Source organism: Ictidomys tridecemlineatus, chromosome 5 (assembly GCF_052094955.1).
Source record: "Ictidomys tridecemlineatus isolate mIctTri1 chromosome 5, mIctTri1.hap1, whole genome shotgun sequence".
Taxonomy (NCBI): Eukaryota; Metazoa; Chordata; class Mammalia; order Rodentia; family Sciuridae; genus Ictidomys; species Ictidomys tridecemlineatus.
Window position 1 is genome coordinate 31365675 of NC_135481.1, and position 27481 is coordinate 31393155.

Consider the following 27481-nt stretch of genomic DNA (forward strand, 5'->3'; position numbering starts at 1 on the left):
TTTGCAGTACTGGGGATAAACCCAGGGCCCATGCTTGCTAGGCAAGTGCTTTTTACCACTGAGCTGCACCCCAATCTGATCTTCTCTTGATACTCCTTCTTTTGGACTCTGTGACCTCTCTGGCTCTAGGTTATCCTCTAGTACAGCATTTTCTTTCTCAAATTCCTTTACTGTTTGCTCTCTTTCATCCCATTTTTTAATATTGGCATCCTTTTCTTTTAATTCCTGTGTTCTTCTAGGACAATCTTGACCACTCATGTGGTAGTGGCTATTGGTTGAATTCTGTGACCTGCTTATATACTTCTTCAGCTTCATCCTCCCTCTGAGGTCCAAACACACATTGTTAGGCATCTCCTGGATGCTATCAATGGATTGCATTATAGTTATATAAAATTTTATGTCAAATATTGAACTGTCTCATGACTATTATCCTTCCTATAGTTTGAATTAAAATTAATAGTGACCTTTTACTAAAAACCTGCCAGTGAACTGAACACTTTATAATGAATTATTTTATTGAATTGTTGCAACAGTGAATTGCCCTCATTTAGGATATGGGAAATTTTAAGTAGCTTACCCAAGATTGTCACACAACTTGCCATTTAGCTAGTCAGATACACAGAAAATATTTGAACTCGGGTTTGTCGTCTTTAAAGTCTGGCCTCTTAACCTATTGTGGGTAACTTGTTTTTGACACCTTCATATTCTTTGTGCCCCCTAGAATAATGGTTCTCAAACATTAATTCCTATCAGAATCACCAGGAGGGCTCCTCAAAACACAGGCTGTTGGGCTCCCGTTTCTGGGTTCTGATTCAGTTGGTTCAAATTTGCATTTCTGTCAAGCTTTCTGGTGATACTTGTGCTATTGGGCAGGGGACCATAGTTTGAGAACCACTTGGCTAGACTAATGTATCCTCAGATGATAGTCATTGTTTTTCCTAGATGTTTAAGGCATTTCTTTAAACTGATTTCCTTTCACCTATTCTCTTAATTCAGCACATCTCTAGAATCTTGTTGTCAACCTGTTTCTAAATCTTTCTTCCACAAAAGCATCAGAGTAATGTTACCAAAAACAGTCTCATAAACTACTTCTTATTGTAAAAGTCATTTTTTCTCTTAATTCCTAGTACTTAAGGGTCTAGTCCCTACTTGGTTATATTATTGCAATATCTTTAAAATGTTCCCTTTAAAATAATCCTGTGTGCTGACATCAGGGTACTCTTTCTAAAACATAGTCCTGATTTTGCTACCACCTACTTAAAGAAGCATTGATGCTTTCCCAGAATGTAAAGCATGAAGTCCTTAGTGTGGCACACAACATTATTTGCAACTGGACATCACCTACTCTTCTTCTACTTTCCAAACTTTGAGTTCCAGCCTCACTAGACGGCACCATTTCTGGGATGCTTTCATAGTTTTATACTCTTTGCTCATGCTATTCCCTCTGTCTAGAAGTCTTTTCCCCTACTTTTATTTGTTGAAAATTCCTTTCATCTGGTTAAAATATTCAATTCAAATATTATCTATTTTCTCTTTTCCTAATCTCCAAATAACTCCATCCTCTGGTGATGCCCAAAGTGTTTTGTTCATAACATGAATGTGACACAGGTCCCATGACACTCATTATTATCCCAATCAGTACCTTGTGTGCAACCTGAGGGCAGGTGCTGTGCCTTAGTCTTCTTACACTGCTCAGGGCCAAGCACACAGCTTGGCACTCAGTTAAGATTTTTTATAAATACTTTTAAGTAAAATTCAACCCAACACTTTGTAACTCATGAATATCTTCATCAGTGTTTAAAGGCAATCTCTAATGTGGAAAATGTGTATATATGTAATATCAGGGTTTGGGGTTTTTAATGGAAACTAGCCCTGAGAGATTGCTCTCAGTAAGTAAAAACCAAATGCTATGCAAGGATATTTATTTCTGCTTTTTTTGACGACAGGCTGTATATAGGCCGCCATTGTCTGCCAAAGAACACACATGCTGCTTTAAGTCTCTAGGTGTTGGCTTAATTTTGGTGTCAGCAGGCTACCTACTATTTACAATCTCAGGGGAGGTATTACTGATGCTGGTTTGGCCCAGATTTAATTTCTCTTTGCTCTGAGGGTGTTGACAAAAACCTAAGATTGCTACACAAGGACACTTTTGGCTTTTCCTCAGCCTTGGTCACCATTACAGGCTGTGGAGAAATCACAGCCTAACCACAAACATTAGATGTCTGCCTTAATGGATTCCATATGAAGTAAGGTAATGCTCCACCACAGAGGATATGGAGGCTTGAAGGCTTTACTTTGGTTCTGTTTGGTTTTTAATCAGGAGGAATTTGAAAGGGACTCCACTAGGGTAGAAAAGTCTCCATTTGATAACTAGGCAAGAAACAGTCCTAGTCTCATGATTGTCATGTGACATAGTTTGTGGCCACAACACTGTCCTGAAGACCCAGACATTTGCTACTGCTGCTGTTTCTGCTTCCTCTCCTCCTCCTCCCCCTCCTCCTCCCCCCCTCCTTTCCTCCTCTTTCTCCTCCTCCCCCTCCTTCTTCTCCTCCTTTTCCTCCTCCCTCTCTTTCTCCTCCTCCTTCTCCTCCTCCCCCTCCTCCCCCTTCCTCCTTTTCTTCCTCCCTCTCCTTCTCCTCCTCCTTCTTCTCCTCTTCCTCCCCTCCTCCTCCTCCTCCTCCTTCTCCTCCTCCTCCTCCTCCTTCTCCTCCTCTCCCTCCTCCTTCTCCTCCTCCCCCTCCTCCTTCTTGTTCCTTTTTCATCTTCTCATAATCCTCTGCCTTCATTTTTTTTCTCTTATCATTCATCAAATCATCGATATATAGTTTTAATACCACCAAGTCTTCCATTCTGGGGTAAGAACCCTGATTTAAATGATTCTGATTTCTATAGAATTTTATTAGAGGGCAAAAAATGTATTATATTACTAAACATATAAATCTCATTATATCATTTTGGAAGCACCCATTGTACTAGTTTGGTAAATAAAAATATAAAGATAAAATTCAAAGATATTTAATAGAGATAACTGGCAGATAATCATTAAAGCAACCTTTGGCTCCTTGAAAAAACCTTACAAGATCTTTAGACAAAGGTTACTCAACTTCACTTTATACAGATGATTAAACAGTACAAACCAGGGTGCCACACGACAGGCACTTCTCTCTGTAGAATTATTCATCTCCCTTTCCAGCGCTCCTGTTACATCTATCTGGAAGTCATATCCTATTTTTCTCTTTCCTTTATGTCAAAAAGATATAACTATTGCTTTCAATGAATTTTGCCCAAGTATAATTCATCTTAATTAAGCAAATATTTATTAAGTACCTATTGTGTTCTAAGGGAGAATGTGAAAACCTGAAGCAGGCTCTATTTGGCTACATTCGGGGGAGTATGATGAAGAAGAGTAGGCATAGATGGGAAAAGGGTGGATTTTGATGAACTTTTCATAGGCCATGTTAAGGAGTCTGAACTTGATCTAGGACAGATGAGAGATATTGAAAGATTCTAAGCAGCAGTGTCAAGATGATGCTGGCTGGAACATACAAAAGAGTTTGGAAGGAAGCCAGAATAAAATGAGTAAAATCATTTCAGTTAATGTAAAAATCCAGGCAAGAGTGAAGATGGCAGAGAGAAATTCATGGCTCTAGTGGGATTAACTGGTGGCAAGGGTTGGGAGGAGCTATGAGTAATGATGTCCATATTTCTAGTTTAGAAGATAAATGGATAGTGAAATTGATTACTGAGGCTACAGACATAAGAAAGATAGTAAATTATTGGTGGAAAATAAGTCTGTCCAGTTTGAGTTTGATGTGTTTGGACACATCCAAGAGAAGTTCAGTTGGTAGTTGAAGAAAGTGCTGAAGATGGTTTTGGGCAGAAGATATCTGTCTGAGAGCAGTCAGTCTATAGATGGAAACTGGAGCCACAGATATGAAGTTAATTGCACAGAAAGAGTGTAAAGAATGGGAGGAGAAATACACTCTGTAAATCTCTGATGAATAGAGATCTGTTGATTATTTAAAGGGCAAGCAATAGAAGATTTATAATTTGTTTTGAAAAGGTAACTTCTGAAACGATGAAGATTTTATTGAGTTTCAACAGAAATGACCAGTAGTCTAGGATAAAAAGAGGTTGAAAACTTGCTGATCTCTAAAAGAAATGTTTAGTTAGTAAACTTAAACAGGATTTCATGAAACTGGATTTATACAAACTCAAATGTAAAGGGTGGATGCTGATTAACAGACACTGTGGTGCACACCTGTAATCCCAGCGACTCAGGAGGCTGAGGCAGGATAATCTCAAGTTCAAAGCCAGCCTCAGCAAAAGCGAGGCACTAAGCAACTTAGTGAGACCCTGTCTCTAAATAAACTACAAAAAAATATGACTGGGGATGTGACTCAGTGGTTGAATGCCCCTGAGTTCAATGCCTGGTACTCCCCATCCCCCCAAAAGAAAAGGTAAAATGTATAGAAAATATTGAATCAGAAAATTGTACAGATGGAAAGGACCCTTGAAATTATAGTGTTTAAATATCTCCTTTTTACATGTAGAAACTGAGGTAAGAAGGTGGTAAGGGACTTTCACAAATTACAATCAGTTTGTGATTACACTAAAGTAGTTGTTCTCAATGTTTGGGGGAAACTTAGGGAAATTTTTGATTTTTTTCAATGAATGTACAAGGCCAAAAGTATTTTCATTATATAAACACATTATTTGCCTTTTTCATTCTTTTTCTCATGAGTATACTGTGGAGTTTATAGTAGCCATGATATAGGATATCACAACAGAATACATGCCTAAGCAGATAGGAGAATCCAATTGTCTTTTATTAAGCCTGACATTAAAGGTATCTGAATTACGTATAACAGTGCCACTCTCCAACCTCTTTTTGGGGGGTTTTAAAAAAATACAGTCATAGAAAGTTATGTACATATTAGTTTTTATTATTACTATTATTGCTATAGTGATATTATAATTAGTGTTATAAGACTATTAACATTTGGAGTCTTCAGTAAGTATTAAGTGTGTAAAATTGAGATTAAAAAAATTGAGAATTGATGTCCTAGGCTGGACTATAAAAAGTAATCATCAAGAAATAATAATGGCAAATGAAAGATATACATACTTTGCTTCTATATCTCCGATGATGGAAGGGAGTAAATATGGGGGAAATTATAAAATTGGATTACTGTAGAAGAAAAGTAAGAGAAAGTGCTTCCTAGAATGCAGTTATATTCTCATTTGAGCAATTAGATATGCTGCATATACATTTTCTGTCTTTTCTCCCAGTGTAGTTATATTAGTCAGCTTTTCATTGCTATGACTAAAATACCCAACATAATCAAAGGAGGAAGGCTTTATTTTGACTCAGTCCATGGTAGGCTAGCTCCATTGCTTTGGGCCTGCGGAGAGGCAGAACATCTGGTGGAAGGGTGTGGCAGAGCAGAGCTGTTCACCTCATGGCATGACAGCTGGGAAGCAATTGGGAGAGCATTAAAGACCCTTCCAGGGTATGCCCCCAGTGACCAAGTTTCTGCAACCAGGCCCCACAGCCTGTAGTTTCTACTGCCTTCCATTTAGTTATCAATGGATTAATCCACAGGTGAGGTCAGAGACCTCATTAGCCAATCACTTCCCAGAAGCTCTACCTCTGAACATTGCTACATTGGGGACCAAACCTTCAGAATATGAGACTTTGAGGAACATTCCAGATCCAAACCATAGCAGTAGGTAATCAGAGCTGGAATACAAGAAAAACTGCATGAGTTCAGGCAACTAAGAAAGCTGACCAAGGGTCTTAGGACAAAAGACAAGACTTAGACAAGATCCACTACTAAGTTTTCAGGGTGCATTAGATCTGTTTAAGCCAGGAGGAAACTAGACTAGATTAAGTGTTGAATAAAGAGTTAAAAGTTAGAGGGGAAAGTAGTTTATTGTACTTTGGTAGTGAAATTCTTTTGAATAAAACTCTAAATTTTGTATGCAAATTACATTAACAGTAATAGATATTTATATTTATCTGTTTTGAAGCATTCTATTTTTAGAGGAAAGGTAGAATTAAGTGAGACATCTACAATGATCTTTGATTCAAATGAGGAAGACTGTGAGGGTCAGAGTGATCCGACCATGCATTTGGGACCCAGGAGTTTGTGTTAAACTGTAGGCAATTCCTGGGAAGAAATACATGATCATGACACTCATTCATTTACTCATTCAGTAAATAATTATTAAGCGCCTACTGTGTGTCAAGCTGTGAAACCAGGCCTACAAAGTTGGGACAAATGTTCTGTGGTTTGAAAGAAACATTTGTCTGATAAAATACAGAGGTGGAATTGAAGATGTAAGGAGCCCAGTAAAGGCTATCATACCAACTCGGGGAGGTCAAAACCACAGCCCTATGAATTACAGAATTCCAATGGGAAGAGGAGAGAAATTTTATTTTTTTTAAAAAAGCCTTTTGTGAGGTATGCCTGCAGCCATGATTGACCCAAGAATGAACCCCCAAGAACGAATGGGCTTTTCTAAGGAGCAAAGAGGGTAAGGAATTAAGTCAGTGAGGGCCAAGAACTGATGCATAAGTGACGTCTTGATGGCTAGAGTTCCATATGGAGACGATTTGGCATAATAATAATGCTGATTGGAACACTAGGTCTTGAATTTCACACCAGGAGCTTTCAAACAAAGCTCTCAAATACAGAAGACTTAATTTAAATGTTTCCACCCTTTAGTAACAGTAGGCAAGGAAAATTTAAAAAGTCCTCTGCATCAGAATAAAAATACTTGTTTCTGAATCTGGGAAATCAAAGGATTCTAGTTGAAGGAATGTTTCTAAGTTAATAAAGCAGGATAAAGCCAAATGACTTAGGTAGTGACTTTCTCACTGAAGGCGCTGAATGTTTTACTGCTGGTTACAACATTATGCCCATTTCCAAACTACCCAGCTGGAACCCTGCGACAGGCTAGTTTTGACAGATTTCGTTGATTATAATCTGTTTTTCCAAACTGTTTTTCTTTTCAGTTCGAAACCCAGCAGGACAGATAAAGCTTTATTCCAAGGGAGCAGATACTATTCTCTTCGAAAAACTTCATCCTTCCAATGAGGGCCTTCTGTCTTTGACGTCAGACCATCTCAGTGTAAGTGACTGCCCATGAACGTTAGCACAGCGGTCCCTTTGCCATCTCCATCTCCTATGGTTAGGTTTTGTTTAAAAAATATCAGCTAAATGATCTGACTTCTGAAATAGAAAGCATCTGGAGAGCAGTTGCACAGGAAACCGTGCCAGCGAATGTCTGGAAACTGGCACACGGACCCGCTCCCTGCCCTGCTGGGAGTCTGGTCAGCTTCACTGCAGGTGGATTGACACAGCAGCAGAGAAGGAGCCACACAGTGTGGGCACCTGGTCTCCCTCCAGGGTGAGGCTCAGGGGTGCTTCAGGACCACCTAGGGAAGCTGCTTTAACTGCTGCAGTGTTGTGCTTCCTGCTCTGGAGACTGCACTAGTTCTGGAACTGAAAAGTTGCTTTTCCTTGAGTTCTGCTGTGTCTGTACCAATGGAATCTCTAGTTCAGGGTTCTGTTCAGATGGTGAGGAAAAAATAGCCCCAGGAACCAATTTTCTGCTGAAAGTTAAATAAAGGTATAAATATGATGAGTCCCTTGTGTTCTATAGGACACTGAACTCAGAATGTCTAGACCAGCCTAATTGCATAACTTATTTCCAGAAGTTTTCTAAGGGGAGCAGAGATGACCTTTGCACACATGCTTTCCTCTCCCTTCCCCCCTGCCCCCTCTCTCTTTCCTCCTGAAGGAGTAAGGGCCTATGAATTAATATGAACATTATGTGGTTTACACCTGAGATTGGAGTGTCTCTTTAATATTTGTTTGAGGTTCTATTTAACTCCATGTGAACTTTAATGGGGGAAACTGGTCAAAACTCTCATTTTTTTCCCTTTAAAAAATTATTGAAATTTCATGTTCTTTGTTCCTATATTTAATATAAACATTCCTTGAATCTTTAAAAAAACAAACAAATAAAATATAAAAACCCTGCCTGACTTGAAGTTCAAAAAAATGATGGTTTAGTAATATTGGGTACAAACATAACTATTGTTTTTGTCTTTCCAATAGAGCATTCTTGATTTTCTTTTAATCTCTTCCAGAAGGCTGGCATGGTCTTTTAAAGTTATTATCATTGTTTTTTTTCAGGAAAACAACATTGGAATCATAGCTATCTGATTTTTGCCATTACTCAAAATACCAAGGCCCTGGATTTTCATATGTTCTCCTTTCACACTGAAGTATAGGAAGCCTAATTTGTTTTTTTTTAACCTTCGTATGCAAAATTGAAAAAAAAAATTAGGCAAGATCAATTTGACTTGCTCTTTGCTTCATTCACTTTATTCATTCTGCCTTCTATATTCTGAGGTTTTAAATTTGTATTTAATTATTGATTTTGAATTGTTTAAGGATCGGAAAAGACCTTGTTCAAATGCTCATTTAGGATTAAACTTGTGTTTCATGCACTAATTAAATAACTTAAATCATCTGTCTCTTTTGTAATGCCATCTTAGGGTTGATTCACTGTTGTACTGAACATAGAGGAAGGCACTGGTAATGCCCAGTGGGGTTGCAAGTTAAAGGCAAAGAAGTGTTTGTGCGAATTAAGAAGACAAAAGATCGTTATAAGGCAGTAACTAGATTTTTAGATCAGAAGGAGACCCAGTGGTGGTCTTGGATGGCAGGGCTTGTAAAATGTGATTGCAATGTCCCAAGAGCTGTGTAATGAATTTGGATAATTTTTCTCATGGTTTCTCTGGGATAAATCACATTGGCACAGTATGTACTTTCTATTTACCTTAATAGGGTGTGTCATGATTTAACTTGTGCCTGATCATAAACCTCTATCTGTACTACTGGCCAAAACACAAAAGAGAAGACGTGCTCTGTGGCAATGCCCAAAGGAGCAGAAATGGCTATAAAGATGCTTGGCTTGCAATGTAGAGGCCCATAAAATGATCATTGGAGGCAGAGGCAAAGTGGGAGGTTTTTAGCATTTCCCCAATAGTGTTTCTAGCTATTGTGGCTGTTTGAGACACTTAGTAGCTACCAGTCTCCTATTTTCCCCTCCTATTGGAAGGATAAAGTACCAGAAGTATTATCTGAGATTCAGTTTATTGAGATGTTATAGGAAAAGTATGGCTTCCCAATCAATTTGATTAATTATTAAGTACTAACTCCATTGAACATAGTTTATTAAAAATAATTTTCAAACTAACCTGATGGTGTCTTTAAAATTTCAAACTTTTGTTATTATTACAATGAAATTTTAATATAGCAAAAATTAGAAAATTTCAGAGAGGGGCCTAGAATGAAAAGTCCACCCCCATTTTTAATCCTATGCCCCACAAGCACTTGTATTATCAATTTTTCTTTTTCTTTCCTTTCCCTCTAAAGGTTATTATTATAACCTTAAGTAATATGTTTAAGCTTTTCTTTTGTTTTTTTACCAGAATATCTGACATCTATTTATTCATTTATTATTTACTTTTAGCTTTTCATTATGAGAATTTTCAAACACATGCAAAAGTGGAACTCAATTAATTTTAAGCATAGATATATTACTAAGGGAAGCAGTTGAGACTTGGGTGAGGTGTCCTGATGCATTTCTTCTAAAGAACCTCCTGCCTTTGATTTGAGGCCTGTGCTTTCTCTTCACTGGAAGCCAAGGGCCTTGAAACAGTGTTGGTCTCTCTCATGGCCAGCAATACTTCCTTCAGGCAAGGAAAGGCTGCAAATCAATATATGTTGCTCCAAATGAATGTCTCAAGTCATAGGCATCATTGATCACCTCTCAACTAGAACGCTTCACCAGGCATTTCTTCTGTCTTTACTGGAAAGCGTGGCTTCCCTGAAGGTTTTAACTTCATAGAAATAAAATACACAATATAAACATTATCTCTCATTTCTGAGTGGGTAAAAAGTTAGAGTTAGAATGGCCAAGTAGTGCTCTTGGGACAAAATGAATTGGAGTATAAAACTTCCTAACCATTATTGTGGCTGTTGTGATTGGCATGCTTATTGTTTTCTACTGTTCCTACGTCTGTGTCTCCTCTGGCAGGAGTTTGCAGGGGAAGGCCTTCGAACCTTGGCCATCGCTTACAGAGAGCTGGATGACAAGTACTTTCAAGAGTGGCATAAGATGCTTGAAGATGCAAATGCTGCTATGGATAAGAGGGACGAACGGATATCTGGGCTGTATGAAGAAATTGAAAGTGATTTGATGGTACAAGTTTAGAAGCCCGAGGGTTTGTGTTTACAGAAAGGATAGCATGTGTTTGGAGATCTACCATAGGAATTAGCCATTGGCTAAACTATCTTGCACACAGCAGATGTTATTCTTTCAAACATTGACTCCTGCTTCATATGTTGGCTTTGAATTTGCCATGTATGGCCCTAGTGAGCCTAAAGATTTATTTCTATTAGCAGTAGCTTATGTAACTGGAAGTTCCCCAAGAGTGGAAGATAATACACTCCCTATTATTCGCCAACCTCTCATGTGTCCTTATTTCTTGCCCTCTCTCCCTGCTTTGTGGATCCACTTTAAGAAGAGAAACTTGCTATGAAGTGAGACTATGGCTCTAAACTGTTTGAGGCTCAGGAGTTTCTGATGATACCTGTGCTATTCAGAGTATGGTATATTCTAGAAACCACTCTTTCCTGAGGCCCCAGTGGTCAAGTAGCGTGGTCAATTTTGAGTGCTAGGGAGCATGTCCTGTGCATTTTTGAATAGAAATTGCACAGGAAACTTCACTTTTTATTATGGCATCTGTGGTTTGTTAATGTGGAAGAATGACTCTCTTTTTTTCTGGTCAGTTTCTTGACTATGAGGTGAGGACTTTACTTTGGACTTCTCCATTAGTGAATGTGGGGAGTCATCTAGAGAAAGAAGTCATTAGGGACCCAAATGGCTTCATATTGCACACTAACATGTTATCTGAGCATTTCAGCCCCCTCATATAAACGTTAACTCCTGGGATCTCTGCCATTAAGTTGGCTTGATTTGGGAACTTCTGTTGGGGTCCTTCCCAATCCACTTCTGCATCTGCATCTGCAATGTGGATATAGATATATTGATACTGATATTATGACATCAATATATCATAATTTCTGTCTTCAACTCATGTTCCTTGTCCTTCATACACTGTGTTGGAAGGCCATAGATGTTATGGTTATTGTATTAACCTAAATTATTCTCTATCCTTCACTGAAGCTATTAGGTGCCACTGCTATAGAAGATAAATTACAAGAAGGTGTTATTGAAACTGTTACAAGTTTATCACTGGCCAATATTAAGATCTGGATTCTCACGGGAGACAAACAAGGTAATTTGAAAGTGGATGATGATGATGTTTGGAAAGGGGGTATTAAATTCTATGATAAATTTTTAATTAAGCAGAATCCTTAATTATTAGATATTTGGCCAGTCCTCCACATAGGAAAAAGTTGAAATCCAAAAAAAGAGAGCTAATATATTTCAAGAATTACTATTTTAAAACAACAACAACAACAAAAAAAAACTAACACTGCCACAGTCTGGCTGGGCACAAAACCACTCAAACAGGAACAAACTTTATTTTTGAAACTCCCGCCAATGCCCTGTATGCTCCCGGGAAATATGCCGACCCACTTACGTGGCGTTCTCCCAGACACACACACCAACAGGAAATCCCTCCTCTGGAATTCCCTCCTACCTCCTCCGCACTTCCCAACCAATGGGAACTCTCCAGGAGTCCTGTAGCAAGCTGAGGTAGACAGCAGGGGGACAGATATTGGCCTAGTACTGCAGCAGGACTTTGGAGTTGTTTCATGGTAGGGAGGCTCAGGGGACCTTATGGAAATAATCAGAGTGGTGGCAGGCTTTGGGGAAGCACAGGGGAACACTTATTTATCAACTGTTTATGGAGATATTTTAGCATTTTAACAAACACTAAAGCTATACCAGTGCAACCTGTTGAATTCCAGGGCTGCCCGTGCAATGGCACAGTGAATACAACTCACTTTTAGGAATGGCAAAATGCTAGGTTATTATGTTCAGAATATTGCTTTCCTAAGAAAGAAAAAGGGTCAATACAGTTTGGATCTTTTACTAACTGTAATATTTTAAAATGACCTTATGCTTGGCCATCAGTAATCTGAAAATATTCAGTTAACTGGCACACATGTATTTAAAGATTCTATATACTGGTTAGGTTATTTTTAGAGCACTGGGGAATTTATAGATGTGGTGAATCAGTTCTCCATATTTTTTATCCAAATTGTTGATTGCAAGGAATACATAGTACAGAGTCAAGCCCTCTGGTGTATTTCTAGATAGAGACTCCCAACAGTGTGATGTTGATCTGTGGACACACTTATTTGAGTATTACAAATAGCCATGAATTTTGATTTCTGTGGTTTATGCAAAGTATATGCTGAGATTTTATGGATGGTTTTCTTTGATTTAGGACAAATCAATGGTTCTGTAGCGTTAGGTAGCATCTAATGATTCTATGGAGTTAGAATCAAATGACTCTATTGGACTCTATTCCTATAAAATTAGAGGAAAGATTGAACAACATCATGGGATTCTCCAGTTCTCTAGTAAGGCAGTTCTTGCTGTTTTAGTCAGTTTTTCATTGCTATGACCAAAATACCTGGCAGGAACAACTCAGAGGAGGAAAAATCTATTTGGGGCTCACAGTCTCAGTCCACAGATGACTGCCACTATTGTTCTAGGCCAGAAGTGAGGCAGCAAATAGTGGGGGGAAGGACCTAGCCTGCAGAAAGTTACTCAGCTCATGGTGGGGTCAGGAAGCAGGGAGAGGAGTGTGGAAGGAGATCATAGGGAAGATGAAGCCTTCCAGGACCTGCCTCCAGTGATCTCCTTCCTCACGCCGTGCCCCACCTGCCTATGGTTACCACCCAGTAATTCAAACTAGGATGGACTGATTAGGTTAAAGCTCTCACAATCCAATCACTTTACCTTTGAACATTGCTTACATTAACACAAGAGCTTTCGGGGGGACACTTCATATTCAGACAATAACAGTGGTATGATAAGATAGTTAAATTCCAAATTTATATTCATTTATTGGAAAAATGGCATTGTTGTGTGCAGGGGAACTATAAAAAAAATCTTTAAGAATGATTTTTGTTTTTCAACTGAACATTTTGTGAGTTTTCTCTTCACTTTGCCTATAATTTCACAATTAAATATTAGCAATATTTACTATTTGGCTCTTTAAAGACAGTGTTTGGGACTTATGGCCAAAAGTTTTATTTTTTCATGTATTATTCTATCACAAGATATTAGTATGTCTTCATGAGTGCTGATTTGAGAATCTAAAGTTATTATTAACAACTAAATGATACAAATTACATGTATGAAGACTTGAATTGGGTGTCAACATACTTTATATACAAACAGAGATACAAAAATTGTGGTATATATGTGTATTAAGAATTGTAATGCAAAAAAAAAAACAACAAAGTACATGTATAAAGGCAAAAAAAAAAAGAATAGAGTTACCTTAGATTAGGTAGAGGGAAGTGAAAGGAAGGGAAGGCAGGGGATGTGGGATAAGAAAGATAGTAGAATGAAACAGACATCATTACTTTATGTATATATATGACTGTATGACCAATATGATCCTATAATATGTTTACTCAGAAAAATGAGAAATTATATCCCATCTGTATATGATATATCAAAGTATGTAAGTGCATTCTACTGTCATGTATAACTAATTTAAACAAATAAAAAATTAATTAAAAAACTAAATGAAAAGCTGAGGATTCATAGATACTGCTACTTTTTCATGAGTTTAGTGAGTGGTAAATTTGATCATGGAAAGCAGGTCTTTGGATTTCCCTCTGGGTCATTTGTATTTTATTGTTCATTGTGTGCTAACATTAAAAGGGTGTATAGGCCATGAGAAAATGCAGCTTCAACCTCTAAACTTTTGTATAAAAATTACTTCTGTTCTTAATTCTAACTGAGATAGCTATCTTTTATATAGAAACTGCCATCAACATTGGTTATGCCTGCAACATGCTGACTGATGACATGAATGACGTGTTTGTGATATCAGGAAACACTGCAGTTGAAGTAAGAGAAGAACTCAGGTAGGCCGGGAAGGAAGGAGGGAAAACAGAAGGGTAGGAAGGAGAAGGGAAAAGCAAGATCACACAGTTGAGAAAGTGGAAAGATTCCTATGTTCCGAACTTCATATAAAGCTCTTTCTACGTATTTCCTAACTCCTATTCATTTTGGTGACAAACTAAGGTAAGTTTGACATCAGCAGTGAAGCATTGTCTTCAGGCCTCCAACATTTCCCAGGTGTTTTTAGAAAAGAATTTCAAGTCATTTACATTAAGTTGTCCTTTAAAATTGTGCAGTGGTGAATGTCTGATAGCTCTTAAGTGATGATGAGTGATCAGAATCCCCAAGGACACTTGTTAAAAATATCAGTTCCCTGTCTTCCTTCAGATCTTCCTTTAGAAGACTCTATGGGGATTGAGAATTTGTATTTAATAAACACCTAGAAAAAGTTTATGATCAGATAAATTTGGGAAACACAGTTGTAGTATATGGCATGTGAAGCTGGAATAGAATCTTTCAGCATTAAACAAAATAGATATTTTGACATACTTACTATTAATTACAGACTTTACACTGCTAATGAGAAATAGAACACTGTGACATTTGTGTGATTGTTATGGAGTAGCAGATAATATCTAAGTGCTGACATTGGAGTTAGTAAAATAAACATTGAATTTTGAAAAATAATATTTCTTAATATCTAACAGTTTATTTACTTATTTATTTGCTTATTTATTTATTTATTTTCTGTTATTTCTTTTGGAGACCTTTTTAAAAAGTGACATATTCATTTCCCTAGAAATTTTAAAAATGCTATCTTATAACAATTTTTTTCCTTGCTGCTGCTATAGTAGCTTCTTTAAGCTCAACTGGATGAAAAAAATAAAAGTCTTAGATGTCAGCACCGGCATCACCAATAGATATTTGTAGATCAAATTTCCCATTGTATCTTGTCTAGCCTCAAGAAGAAAACCAGTGCATCATGCTGGTTAGAACCTATGAGATGAGACCGCGTATGTTTTTGCCAAATAAAAAATGGGAAATATATTGGCTGGACTAGAGTTGGAAATTCAGCTTCTTGCTCATGGCTGGCTGGGAGTCTTTTGATATGTTATTTAACTTCTCCCTGCCTGTTCCCTCCTTTCTAAACTGGGGATACAAATATCTTCCCCATGGGCTTTTTTGGTTGGGGGATTAAATGAGGTAAGAAATTAAAGCTTTATGTAGGTTCATTGAGCTTCTTCATTCCTTCTTGCCTTCCTTCCCTAATCCCTTGATTTCAGGCATTGATTCCAATCCTTTCACCAAAGAGGGCTACATTTATTATTATTCCCCACAAAAGGACAGTGAGCCTAGGGCTCTGGGGAAGTGAAGAGTGGCATAGAATGTTGCTGAGGGGAGCTGAGTAGAAAGAAACAACTTTCCCACCATCTTTGTCTCATGCTAGGAGAGAGGCTTTGAAGTTTTTCTTTGGTGGGTAGAATGGAGAGGGCTGGGCTTTTGACTGAGTATAAGAAGGCTTGGCTATTTTTAGCTTCTCTGACTTTGACAGCTCAGAATACACTCAGGCATGCAAGAGCAGAAACTCACCAAATTTGCTAAAACTGGTTTTGAACCCCTTTTCTGCCCGATGACAGAACAATTAAGCTATGCACTTTCAGTTAAATTTAGTTTGCGTCTGGGATACACAATTGCCTCACCTGTCACTGCTCATCAACGTCTACCCTGCTGGCATCTAGCTGTTCCTATTCTGTCTCAGTCTGGTCCCTGGGCTCCGGGTTGCTGGCTTTCCCTCCTGGTTGACTTCCAGACCTCCTGGTGAAACATGGAAAGTGTGGCCACTTGTCCTCACCTCCCTGTGTCTTAGAGGACTTGTGCTCTCACATGGTCATTTCAGTTCCTAAATACTCTTTCTGCTACTATCCTCTATGCCACTGCACCTCTGTGGGAAGTATTAACTACTGTATACATTGAATCCCCAGAACTTATCTGAGTACTCCATTACCCACCCGGGTCCTCTATCCACCGTCAACCCCATATGTGTGTCAGGACCCAGCTTTCTTTTAGCAACTCACCAGTACGTAAGCTGCTCTATTATTCTTTGTATGGCAATATTTTATGCCCTGATTTCTTTCAGAATTAGTGTTTTGAGACTTGAAGAAACTTTTATTTCCTCTCAAAAAGCTCAATCAGTAAAATTCTGGCTGGCTGGTGTTCAGAATGATGACTCTGCTCTGAGTTTTGAGAATCTATTTTTGTGCTCGAAAAGCAAGAATTTGATTCCTTTCCCTCTGTATTTGGCTTTGTCAGGTCCTTCTTAGGCCAGGCACATTTCTGAGTAGATAGAAAGGGTCACCTGAAATCTTGATGGTGGTTGTAGAAGGAGCGGTTGAGGTGGTGTCTCAAGAGTTTGTTTGGCTTCATTTGGTTGAACAGAGAGATGACATCACTGTCATGGGGTGGAAGAAATGTACATTATTTATGTGCTGTTGTTGGAACTGCAAATTGGTAGAATCTATTTAGAGGGCATATTAGCAATGTATTCCAAATTATGTATATGCCTACTTTTGACCCAGTGATTCCTACTTCTAGCAAGTTCCCTTAAGAAAAATAGTAGAAGATGTATTAATAAGTATAGAAGGAAATATTTACTGCTGTATCAGTTATAATAATAGAAAATATAAGTAGGTCAAATACCCAGTCATGAAATGTTTTGTCAAATACTGTGATATAGATATGCAATGGAATACTATGCTATCCATAAAAATGATTATGTATTTACTGACTTTGGAAGATGCCAACCATATATTTAAGCAAAAATGAGATTATAAAACTTCATGTATAGTGTAATATATTTTTTGCAAAAATTTTATGTGCATACACATATTTGTTCTTTATATATATGTACATATAAAACACATCTGTCCATGTTCATTATGCTTTAGATATGTGGTATCCCCCAAAAGTTTATGTGTGAGACAATGAAAGAAAGTTTAGAGATGAAATGATTGGGCTATAAGAATCTTAACATAGTTTTACCCAAGTCCACAGTTTTAGGGATGAAAAATTGAAATCATAAATTTGCATGATTCCATTTTCTTGTGTTATGCTTTTGAGTTCAGTGAAAGTTCATGGAAAGAAAGTGTATCAAAAGAACAAAATCTGAGTGATAGTAGCTATTGGAAGGAAATGACCTAAATGGTTATATTTAAACCTGTCAAATATGTTTAGATTATTTCATAAACATGGATATGTGATTTTCATGCATATCATGCACATGGCTTGTTTCAAATTTAGTGTCTTGAAACCATTTTAGACACTTGAAGTCCTGGCTTAATTTTGCTTCTGTAGCTGCTTTAGTATTAAGGGCATGCCCAGAAATCTAGAATTAAACCCTGCTATGGTTTCTCAGAAGATTACTGCATTGATTATATTTCACCAATGCATGTCTTTGGCCCAAAGGAAAACAGACGGAGAATGTAATTTTGTTTGGTCTGACAGAAGAACTCATTCCATATTTCATTTTTGTAGCACTGATCACTTGTTTTTTCTTAGAAAAATTTATGTCCTCTTAACTAATTAAACCATGCAGTGACTTCACAGCTTTTGAGAGGTATCCCAGTGATAAACCTGGAAATCGATGTTTCCTCTATAGTCAAAACAAAAGTACATTGGTGTTTTTTGAACACCTACTTAGTGGGAAGTTATTGGTTTGGATGTTCAGGTAACATTAGTGCTATCTAGGTTATTTGTAAGACATTAAGAGTGTGGTGAAGCTTTAGGTGAAGGGGAACAACATACTGTTCATAGAGTCCTACCGGTTTCTTCAATACCATTTAGGCCATAGAAATGCATCTTGGTCCCAATTTTCAACTTCTAGTTGCCCAAAGTGTTTTAATAAGTTAAGGTTTTCTTATAAATTGTCTTCTAACATATAGTGATGCAGCTACCCAAGGTTTCATAGCTGGCATCTGTTTTCACTGGTTGGTGCACCAACCAGTCTGACTGGCTGGTCCCGTTCCCTACATTTCTAATAATGAAAATGTTTCATGGGTTGAATGTCTTATAGGCCTTTCTTATGAAAAGGATGATGGAACTGGGACTGGAAATAAAAGCCTCATGTACTCTCTCCCTTTTTCTACTGTGGGCAGGGTGGTACTATTCCGTTAAATGCCCCTCTGTCACTGTGCCCTATCTAGTTCAACCTGGAGGCAGCTTGTGGTGTGGTAGATGGAGAATTAGGAATTTAAAATCGAGGTCTGTCGCTGATTAAGCAAGTGGTCAGAAGCCACATAACTCACCGGCTGCAGTGGTGCATGCCTGCAATCCCAGTGACTTGAAAGGCTGAGGCGGGAGGACACGTGTTCCAGGACAGCTTCATCCACTTAGTGAGACCCTGTCTCAAAATAAAAAATAAAAAGGACTGTGGATGGAGTTCAGTGGGTTCAATCCCCAATATCACAAAAAAAAAAAAAAATAGAGAGAGAGAAGAAAAAGGTGGGGGGAGGAGGGTCAGGTAACTCAACAGTGAGCCTGTACTCAGGTCTCCTGTCACCAAGCCCAGAGCTGTAACTTTTGCATCAAAGTCCAAATTGTCTTCTTTTAAACATGGTGTCATGATGTTAATTCACTTCCTAACAGATCCTTTTAATATTTAATATAGAGTACCTTCAAGGACAGACAGAATGACTTTCTTTTCTACCGTCTCTTTTGTTCTTGATAGATTGCCCGCCAGCAAGTACAGACCTAATTAGTTTGCTGTGCCTGTGATGGTATAGGGCCGCCAATGCCACAGTCACCTCAACTACTAATGTATTTCTGCTGCCAAAAACAGAATAAACTGCCCTACATTACAAAGCTTGCAAAACACAGGCATTCTTTTGTTTTAGCATTTGTTATTTGAATCCTGTGGCTAAGCATCGTGTGTTATGCCTGCAAAAAATGTATAGCTCATATCCATTGAAGGGAATTATGTGCAGCTTTTTCTCCTTTCTAATAAATTGTTTTTGCAAGAACCAGCTGGTGTTTGAAGAGCCGAGTTTCTGGAGTAAAAAGAAATGACAGTTACAGAACGTGGACAAAGGTCTGAAAACGTGAGCGCCTAATCTGGCATGGAGTGATGGCTTGCGAGGAGAGGGCAGTGGGAATTTAAACAGAGTTGGAAAACTGTCCCTTTTCTGTCTGGAAAAGGGTTCATGTCAGATGTTAGGAAGACAGTTTTTTGTAAGGGGGGGTCATAAGTAAATAGAATTTCAGCCAATACTTTCATGAACTTCGCCCTTCTTTGGAATGTTTTCATTCTCTGAGGGGAAAACAGAGGTTGAGTCATTTATACAGCGAATGAGAACTTTACTAAAAAGGAAACCTTGGGAGATGTTTTCCCTGTGGTGCTTTCTTAAGATCCTATTTATGAGCTCTAAAGCATTGTCAGAGAAATGTTCATTTTGAAGGAACTTGTCTCCCTTGCTTTCTTCATTATCTGGGACTATAAATTTTCATGACTATGAGGATTCCCTGACATGGTTATCTGTAGTGAAAGTCTGATCAGTTACAACACTGATTTTTTTCATGTCTTCTCTTCCTCCCCCTTCCCACTGTAACTCCCTAAATTTCACACGTAGCACTCTGACTTTATAAATCTTTTTCTTTGGTTCTGCAAACTAGTTGCTAAATGCATGATAGCATCCTTGGAGCCAAGAGCATGTGACCTCTGGGTTCTTAAGTGCAGGCTGTGATTTTGGTCATGGACAGCAGAAGGAGATGTTGAGCCAGAGGATAAGGTTGCTTTTGTTGTTGTTGATGTTGTTTTGGTTTTGTTCTTTAAATATAGTATGTAGACAATTAGTGTTGCATTTTCAAATAATTAGAAAAATGAAGGCTCAAATGGTTGTTTTGATACAGTGGTTGTTCTCTTCTTTCAGAGGAACCTTTGCATAAAACCATTTTAATAAACATTTTTTTTAATATCAAATGAGCCTTTAGAGAGCCCAGTGCATTTTGCTATAAACCCAAATAAAATATCCACTATTCTATTTCAGCTCTCACTTCCATTTTCTTCTGAGTACTCACTTTGTACATGGGCCTTAAAGGGTTGGTGACTGGTGTTAGCACCCCTCTTCAGGGGACAACTGCTGGGAGGTCTCAGGTTGTGGTTGAAGCCTCCTGTAGTCAGGTCAGCCTACCTATGTCACCTCAAAGCCTGTCACTGAGGAGTTCACAGGGAAGAAATTTCCTGTGTCTTAGCATTTTGAAACAAGCAGTAAGATGTCACTTCTAAGGATGCTATGTCAACATCTACGCTTCTTCTTATATGGAGGAGATGGAGTGTGGGCAGGATTCTTCAACAGCTACTGCTAGTGAGAGCTGGAGCATTTGGACGGAGTTTCTACTTGGAATGCCCCTCTTCTACACTTGGGTGTCGTCGTTTCTTTCCCAGGAGATTAATTCTATGGTTTGAACTGATGAATATAAATTTAGCTTAAAATTTTCTATTTTTCCATCATTTATTTTTATTGTCAAAATTTTAAAGAACATATGTCTCAGAGGACTCCCATTTTAAACCAGATCATATTACATGGTCCCTCAAATTGATGAACTTATACATTTGCAGATGCCCTGGAATTCTTAGAAGATTTTCATCGATTTTCTTCAGTTGTTTTGCTTTCCATTATTTAACAACATTGTGTGCCACAGAGTGGTTCTTCAGGCCTTCTATACTAAGTCTACCAAGATGCCCTGGATAAACCCTGCTCAAGATGGTGATTTACCTTTTAGATAATATAAAACATTCAGGATGATTTTGTTTTCACTGTGTTCACCCGCCTATTTCCTGGAATTTAGAAATTTGCTATGGTCTCCCCATCACAAAGAATTCCCAGCTTGCTTGCTGAAACTGGATCTTATGCCATCCTCAGTCTGTGTGGTGAAGAAATGAATTTAATCTTTTAGGCCAGCCTTTTATAAGAGTTAGTATGTATGCTCCGTATGTTCTGTTATGATTTTCTTTTCCCCTTGTTCTTTAAGGAAAGCAAAGGAAAATCTGTTTGGACAAAACAGAAGTTTTTCCAATGGTCATGTAGTTAGTGAAAACAAGCAGCAGTTGGAGCTGGACTCTGTGGTAGAAGAAACCATAACAGGAGATTATGCCTTAGTCATAAATGGCCACAGTTTGGTGAGTTTGCTTCAGGCTTTTGTCTTTTCTTCTTCTTTTCCTCAATAATCATCTCTTTTGTGCTGTCATAATGAGAACTCTTTTTGTGTTTTTCAAATAAATGGCACTACAAGAAGCAGAGCATACACAATGATTTCCTGTTGCAAAGAGAAAGGAAACTTCTAATATATATTTCATACATTATTGTTTGAACCATCACAGTAAAAGGGAGTCTCCAAAGCAACACTCTAGTCACAGAATATCAGTCTTGTCTAAATGACTGTAGACCACTTAGCAGTATTATTTAAGGGCTTTAAGGGGGAGTGTCACAGCTCGCTGTTATTTAATTAAAGTAATGCAACTGGATGGGCGAATTCTTGCTCTTGTTAATGTTTGTGATTTGCAGAGCATAACCTGACCTTCATATAATTACCACACCAAATTATTGCCATTAAGATACCTCTGGTGGTTTTTCTAAATAGCAGCATTTTACAGCAATGCCAAACAATTTGCTTTGATTAGGAAATCTGGTTCTTGTCATAATAGAATAAACTTGCATTGTACTTTTGATGTAGTTCAGGTTCCAAATCTTGAACAAATATCAAAACGCTCTTCTGAGTTTCTAATTTAGAATACAAAAGCTCCGATGGCACTCTAGTGAAATTATCATTTGTATGCACAAAGAGCTAATCTCACATCTTTCTTTGGCTTTGATGATCATTTTTCATTTTTGGAGTTTGGAAAATAAATGTTTCTTCTTGTAGACAGTTTCTTAGAGGACAAAAGAAGTTGGATGTGAGTAGAGTGCATTTTCCCCCTTGTGATTGTCTGTCTGTTAGCTCTTAGTGCTTAGAGCATTATCCAGCTGGACTCCAGACGTAATGATGTGTTGCCTTCTACACCATGGAAAGTTACAGAGCTCGGGCGCAGGCCAAGCTCAGTCGAAAGTTGGTCCAGATGACACGAACTGCTTCCTTGCTCAGATGAACAGCAACTGAAAATTATAATACTGCCAGCTGGGATTTGAGGCTGGTAGTCTCCAAGCTGAGTTTTCCAGGGACCACAATAGGGAAAGGATCCCCTATGAGTCCTGCTTCAACTTTCCCTCAGGCTCAGAGAAACACTGTGTGGTAGGGTGAGAGTGCTCAGGTGATAATTTACTCCATTCCCTCTCTCTCTGTCTCTAAATTTGTTGAAAGAAGGATCTAAGATAGATGTCTTTAGGACCCCTTTAGCTTCAAAGCCTGATAGGCATGAAACCATGAAATGTCACTTTATTGTTTAAGGAGAACTGACTGTTTTTTGCTAGTGTGGTTGGAAGGTTTTTGTGTGTTTTTTTTTTAATCATAATTCTAATTTGCTCAAATGCTGGTGCTTTACAGAATGTAAAGACTAAGACTCTTTCTCAGAGTCTTAGTCTAGCTTTTTCTAAGAGTAGAAAGAAAAGAGGGCTGTTCTGAGCAAGAGTGCCAATTACATGCGTTCTTTTCTAGAAAAGGTGATGATATTTGAGAGTGTAGATTCATAATTTCCTATAGGAATTATAGGTTTGGAGATAGAATTTTCTATGCCAGAATTATGTTTTTATGTTCTTTCAACCATCCATCCATCTATTCATACCGTTGTCATTTATGAAACATGCCCAGGTCACAGTACTAGAGTCCAAGGATAATAGAACATGGCCACTGTTTTAGGGATTGCTGTCTGGTGATATAGCAAAAACTAGAAAAGAAAAATGAACACAATGCTTTGAGAACATAGAGGTAGGTACATTTAATTCCCTGTAAAAAAAAATCAGGGAGGACTTTCTGGAGGAAACAATGGTTTAAAGTAGAGATGACAGCAAGTACAAAGGCACAGAGACAAGAAAAAACCTAGTAAATCTTAGGAAGCAAACAATTTGGCAGAAGCAAAGAAACAGTGGACTTAAAGGTCATGATTGAAGATAAAACTTCAAAGGAATGTATGGGCCAGATCATCCATGTGCTGTTAATGTCTTGCTAAAAGATAACCTGTGACTCAAAGTTTAAGTAGATTCCTGTTTCCTCTGAATGTGTTTATTCAAGGATATACAGTGACTTTTTTTTTTCCTAGAAAAATAATTGTACAGTGAGTTGGAGGGGATTATGTTATGTTTCAATACTTTTCGAGCATGCTGAAGCCTCTTCTGTATTTGGAGAGGAGTGAGGGTGGAAATGACTGCAGGGACCCTGTTTGAGATGCGGGTTCCATGCCACCCTTTAGCACAGTTCAGTAGCTGTGTTCTTCAAAAACAATGCAAAGGAGACAAATACCCTGTCACAAAGAACAAACAAATCACTAACATTTGTAGTTCCATCTAAATTTGGAGAGATGATGAATCAATTTTTGTCTTTTGCTTTCTCTAAACTTAGTGGTTTCTAGAACTTTTCCAGCATTTAACTATCTCTTACCAGTGTAGCCTAGTAAGGTGTTCAGGAGGACACATGAAGGGCATAGTCTTCATTTTTATTTTTAAATTCCTTGGTGCTTACTGGAAGTTTGATACTAATTTCTTTGGTTTTGTTTGCTTTTGTGACTCTGGATCAACAATGACTTGAAGTGAATCAAATGGTTTTAAAAAGCAGTTAAGAAAACAAGAGATTTGCTTCTCAGCAACCTTCATTTATTGTTGCTTGTTCTTTTCTGATTTTTTTTTTAATAACACAGGCTCATGCCCTAGAAAGTGATGTCAAGAAAGATCTCTTAGAGCTTGCCTGCCTGTGTAAGACTGTGGTTTGCTGCAGAGTTACCCCACTCCAGAAAGCTCAAGTAGTTGAGCTGGTGAAAAAACACAGAAATGCTGTCACTTTGGCCATCGGTGATGGAGCCAATGATGTCAGCATGATTAAAAGTAAGAGGATATCTGCTCAAGGGGCATGTTGTATGTCTAGAATCCTCAGGTTCAGCATTTGGTAATGTGTGCTAGAGATTGCATTAAGATTTAATTTTGCTGTAGTTCTTAAATAATGATACTTTCTGGGTCTAATGCTTCCACCATTATTTCAATTCATAAGATTGGTATGTCTTTAATCGAATCATTTATGTGATTTTAGGTTAAAGAAAAGGACATTGGTTACCTAATACTGTGTGGGGAGATAAGTAGCTAGAGTATAGAAAGAATTAAGAGCCATTTTGCAACATGTGGGTTTAACCCCACCTTTGCCACTTACAAATTGTAAAACCTGTAGAAGTGCTAAACTTTTCTGAGCTCCATTTCTTATATAAAACTAGGGTTAATACTCATTGGACGTGTTTCATGACATAATATATGCGAAAATTTATAATTGTTATAAGTTTCCAAAAATGAATGACATATAAAAGGCATGGCGAAGTTCACAAAAGAGATTATGTCTTCCTGTTGGGAGTGAAAGTGTTCTTCTCTTCCTTTGTAGGTGCTCACATTGGCGTTGGCATCAGTGGCCAGGAAGGACTGCAAGCAGTCTTAGCCAGTGACTATTCATTTGCACAGTTTAGATATCTCCAAAGGCTTCTCCTTGTTCATGGAAGGTGGTCCTATTTCCGAATGTGCAAATTCTTGTGCTATTTCTTCTACAAGAATTTTGCATTTACACTTGTGCACTTCTGGTTTGGATTCTTCTGTGGTTTCTCAGCCCAGGTTGGTAAAAACACTTTTGTTTCTTCTGTAAAATCCCATGTGTCATCAGCTGGCCAGGCTGGCACTAAAAAACCACACAAACACAGAAATACCTTTTTGCAGGGTCAGGATGGCTCTGAGACCTCAGGTTTCAGCTCCACTCTGGAAGGCAAGGGGAGCAAGGGAGGCAAGAGGCAAGAGAGAGAGAGCACACCTGAAACCCCCCTATTTATTGGGGAAAAGCCATTCATAGAAATTTCACCCAAATAAGGCAAGGGATTAGGTTTTGAAGGGTGGAGTCTTGCTTGGTGACGTCTTGTGGTTAGCAGGTTGATTGACATCTTGGAAAGCCACACCCATCTCAAGTGCTATGTGGGATCACAGGTAGAACAAGAGAAAAGGCACTCATGCGTCTGTCACACAGCCCCAAAAGCGCGCAATGCCAGACCAGTCCCCTTATAAGCTCAAATGTGCAAAGCTCACACACACAGCCCATGGATGGCTCATGACACCCATGAATTACATGGGATCTTCTTCATGGTTTTTTGTTAACAAGTAGAGAACATTTTAATTTTATTTTTATTGGTGCATTTTAATTATATGTAATAGTGAGGCTCATTGTGATATGTACATAATGCACATTGTATAAATTAATCTATTCAATTCTCCTATGCCTCCCTTTTTCTTCCCCCTCCCTCCCCAATCCCCCTTTTCTACTTTACTGGCCTTACATTATTTTAGAGAACATTTTTATGGGCCTGATACAAGTGACAGTATTAACAATTATGTAATTGATAGTTGACATGAGCATTGACTCCAATCCCCCAAAATACTATGTTTAGCTGGAATTTTATTTACTTCCTTATTTACATAGCAACCAATGCATATTCCTTCTATGCACTTTTTATTTTTTATTGAAATGTTTTGTTGTGATGACAGGTAAGCTCGATGGAGAGTTTTAATTTAAGACTGAAGCCTGAGAACACTAACAGGAAATGCAGAGGTCTCTTTTTTGGGAAGGCAGTCATTGACTCACCGCATTGAATATAATCTGGGCTGAAAGTAAATGTGTTTTATATCAGGAAGAAGTAATTAATACTGTGACATTAAAATTGTTTTAATAGCAACTCAGCTGAAAGTTGTTCTATAGATGATGTTGGAAACAAGTTAGCAAATCCATAAACTAGAATCCTATTTTTATATCTACAAGCAGATAACAACTTAATTTTGATCACATACGTATATACTCTACACGTTTTACTTCCCCCTCCTCATGTGTTTTATGACTTTGATGTCATATTTTACACCTTTTTATAGTTTTTATAACTTAATAAGTTATGTTGTCTTACTTGTTTGTATACCAGAGATATAATTGGTTTACCCACCATTATTGTGGTATTAGAGTCTTCTGCTTTTGACTTTCATCAGTGTGTTTTATACTTCCATATTTCATCGTGTCATTAATTAGCACTCTCTTTCTTCAGCTTGAAGAACTTCCATGAGCTTTTCTTGTAAGGTAACTCTGGTGGAGATAAATTCTCTCAGCTTTTGTTTGAGAAAGTTTTTATCACTTCTTCAGTTTTGAAAGACACAGGGTATAGTATTCTTGGTTGGCAGGTTTTTTTCTTCCAGAATTTGGAACTTATCACTCTACTCCCTCCAAGGGCTTCTGCTGAGGGATTCACTCATAGTCTTGTGGAGTTTCCCTTATATGGGATGATTCACTTTTACCTTGCTGCATTTAATACTCTTTCTTAGCTTTTCTTTTTTTTTTAAAAAAATCCTGGCCCCACTCTCAAATCAGGAGCTCATTCATGCCAAGCACGCACTCTACCATGAGCTGCACTCCCAGCCTTGTCTTTAACTTTTGACAATTTGATTGTGGGGTATCTTGTTTTGAGTCTTTGGATTTGTCTTATTTAATGTCCTTCAGGCTTCCTGAACTTGGCTATTTTCTTCCCCAGGCAAGGGACATTTACTGCTATTATTACTCTGAATATGTTTTGTGTCCCCTTTCCTCTTCTTTTCCTTCTGGCACACTGTTTAAGTTGTTTCTGCTTGATGCTGTAACGTAAGGAGTCTCAAGTTATCTTCACTCTTTTTCATTCATTTTTCTTCTTGCTTCTTAGATAGGATGACTGATTCTAGTGACCCATCTTTTGAGTTATAGATCCCTTCTTTTTGATCCAATATGCCATTGAACCCCTCTACAAAATGTTTAATTTCAATTATGGTATTCTTGAGCTCTGTTATTTCTGTTTGGAACATATTTATAGTTCTTATGTATTTGTTGAAATTTTCAGTTGAGTCTTGCATTGCTTACCTGACCTCACTGAGCATCTTTACAACCATTAGTTTGAATTCCCTGCCGGGTAAGTCACATATCTCCACTTCACTCAGATCAGTTTCTGGAGATTTACCTTGTTCTTTTATTTTGAACATATTTTTGTTTCTTCATTATTTTTGACTTTCTGTGTTCGTTTCTGCACATAAGCTAAGACAACTTGTCAGACAGGTCTTGTGTAGGAGAAGGTTCCAACCAATCCGACTAGTTAGAGATTTTAAGGTACCTT

At 38.0% G+C, this 27481-nt stretch overlaps 1 protein-coding gene across 2 annotated transcripts in view; it reads left to right on the forward strand.

The window, feature by feature from the left end:
* Atp8b4 (ATPase phospholipid transporting 8B4 (putative)) overlaps positions 1-27481 on the forward strand; it is a 260993-nt gene that overhangs the window by 198830 nt on the left and 34682 nt on the right. For both annotated transcript variants that reach the window (XM_078049629.1, XM_005316551.4), the window contains exons 17-23: positions 7022-7137; positions 10120-10284; positions 11272-11383; positions 14060-14165; positions 21166-21313; positions 23981-24164; positions 24706-24929. In XM_078049629.1, the coding sequence (XP_077905755.1) occupies positions 7022-7137; positions 10120-10284; positions 11272-11383; positions 14060-14165; positions 21166-21313; positions 23981-24164; positions 24706-24929 (1055 nt within the window). The remainder of the gene's footprint in view (positions 1-7021; positions 7138-10119; positions 10285-11271; positions 11384-14059; positions 14166-21165; positions 21314-23980; positions 24165-24705; positions 24930-27481) is intronic.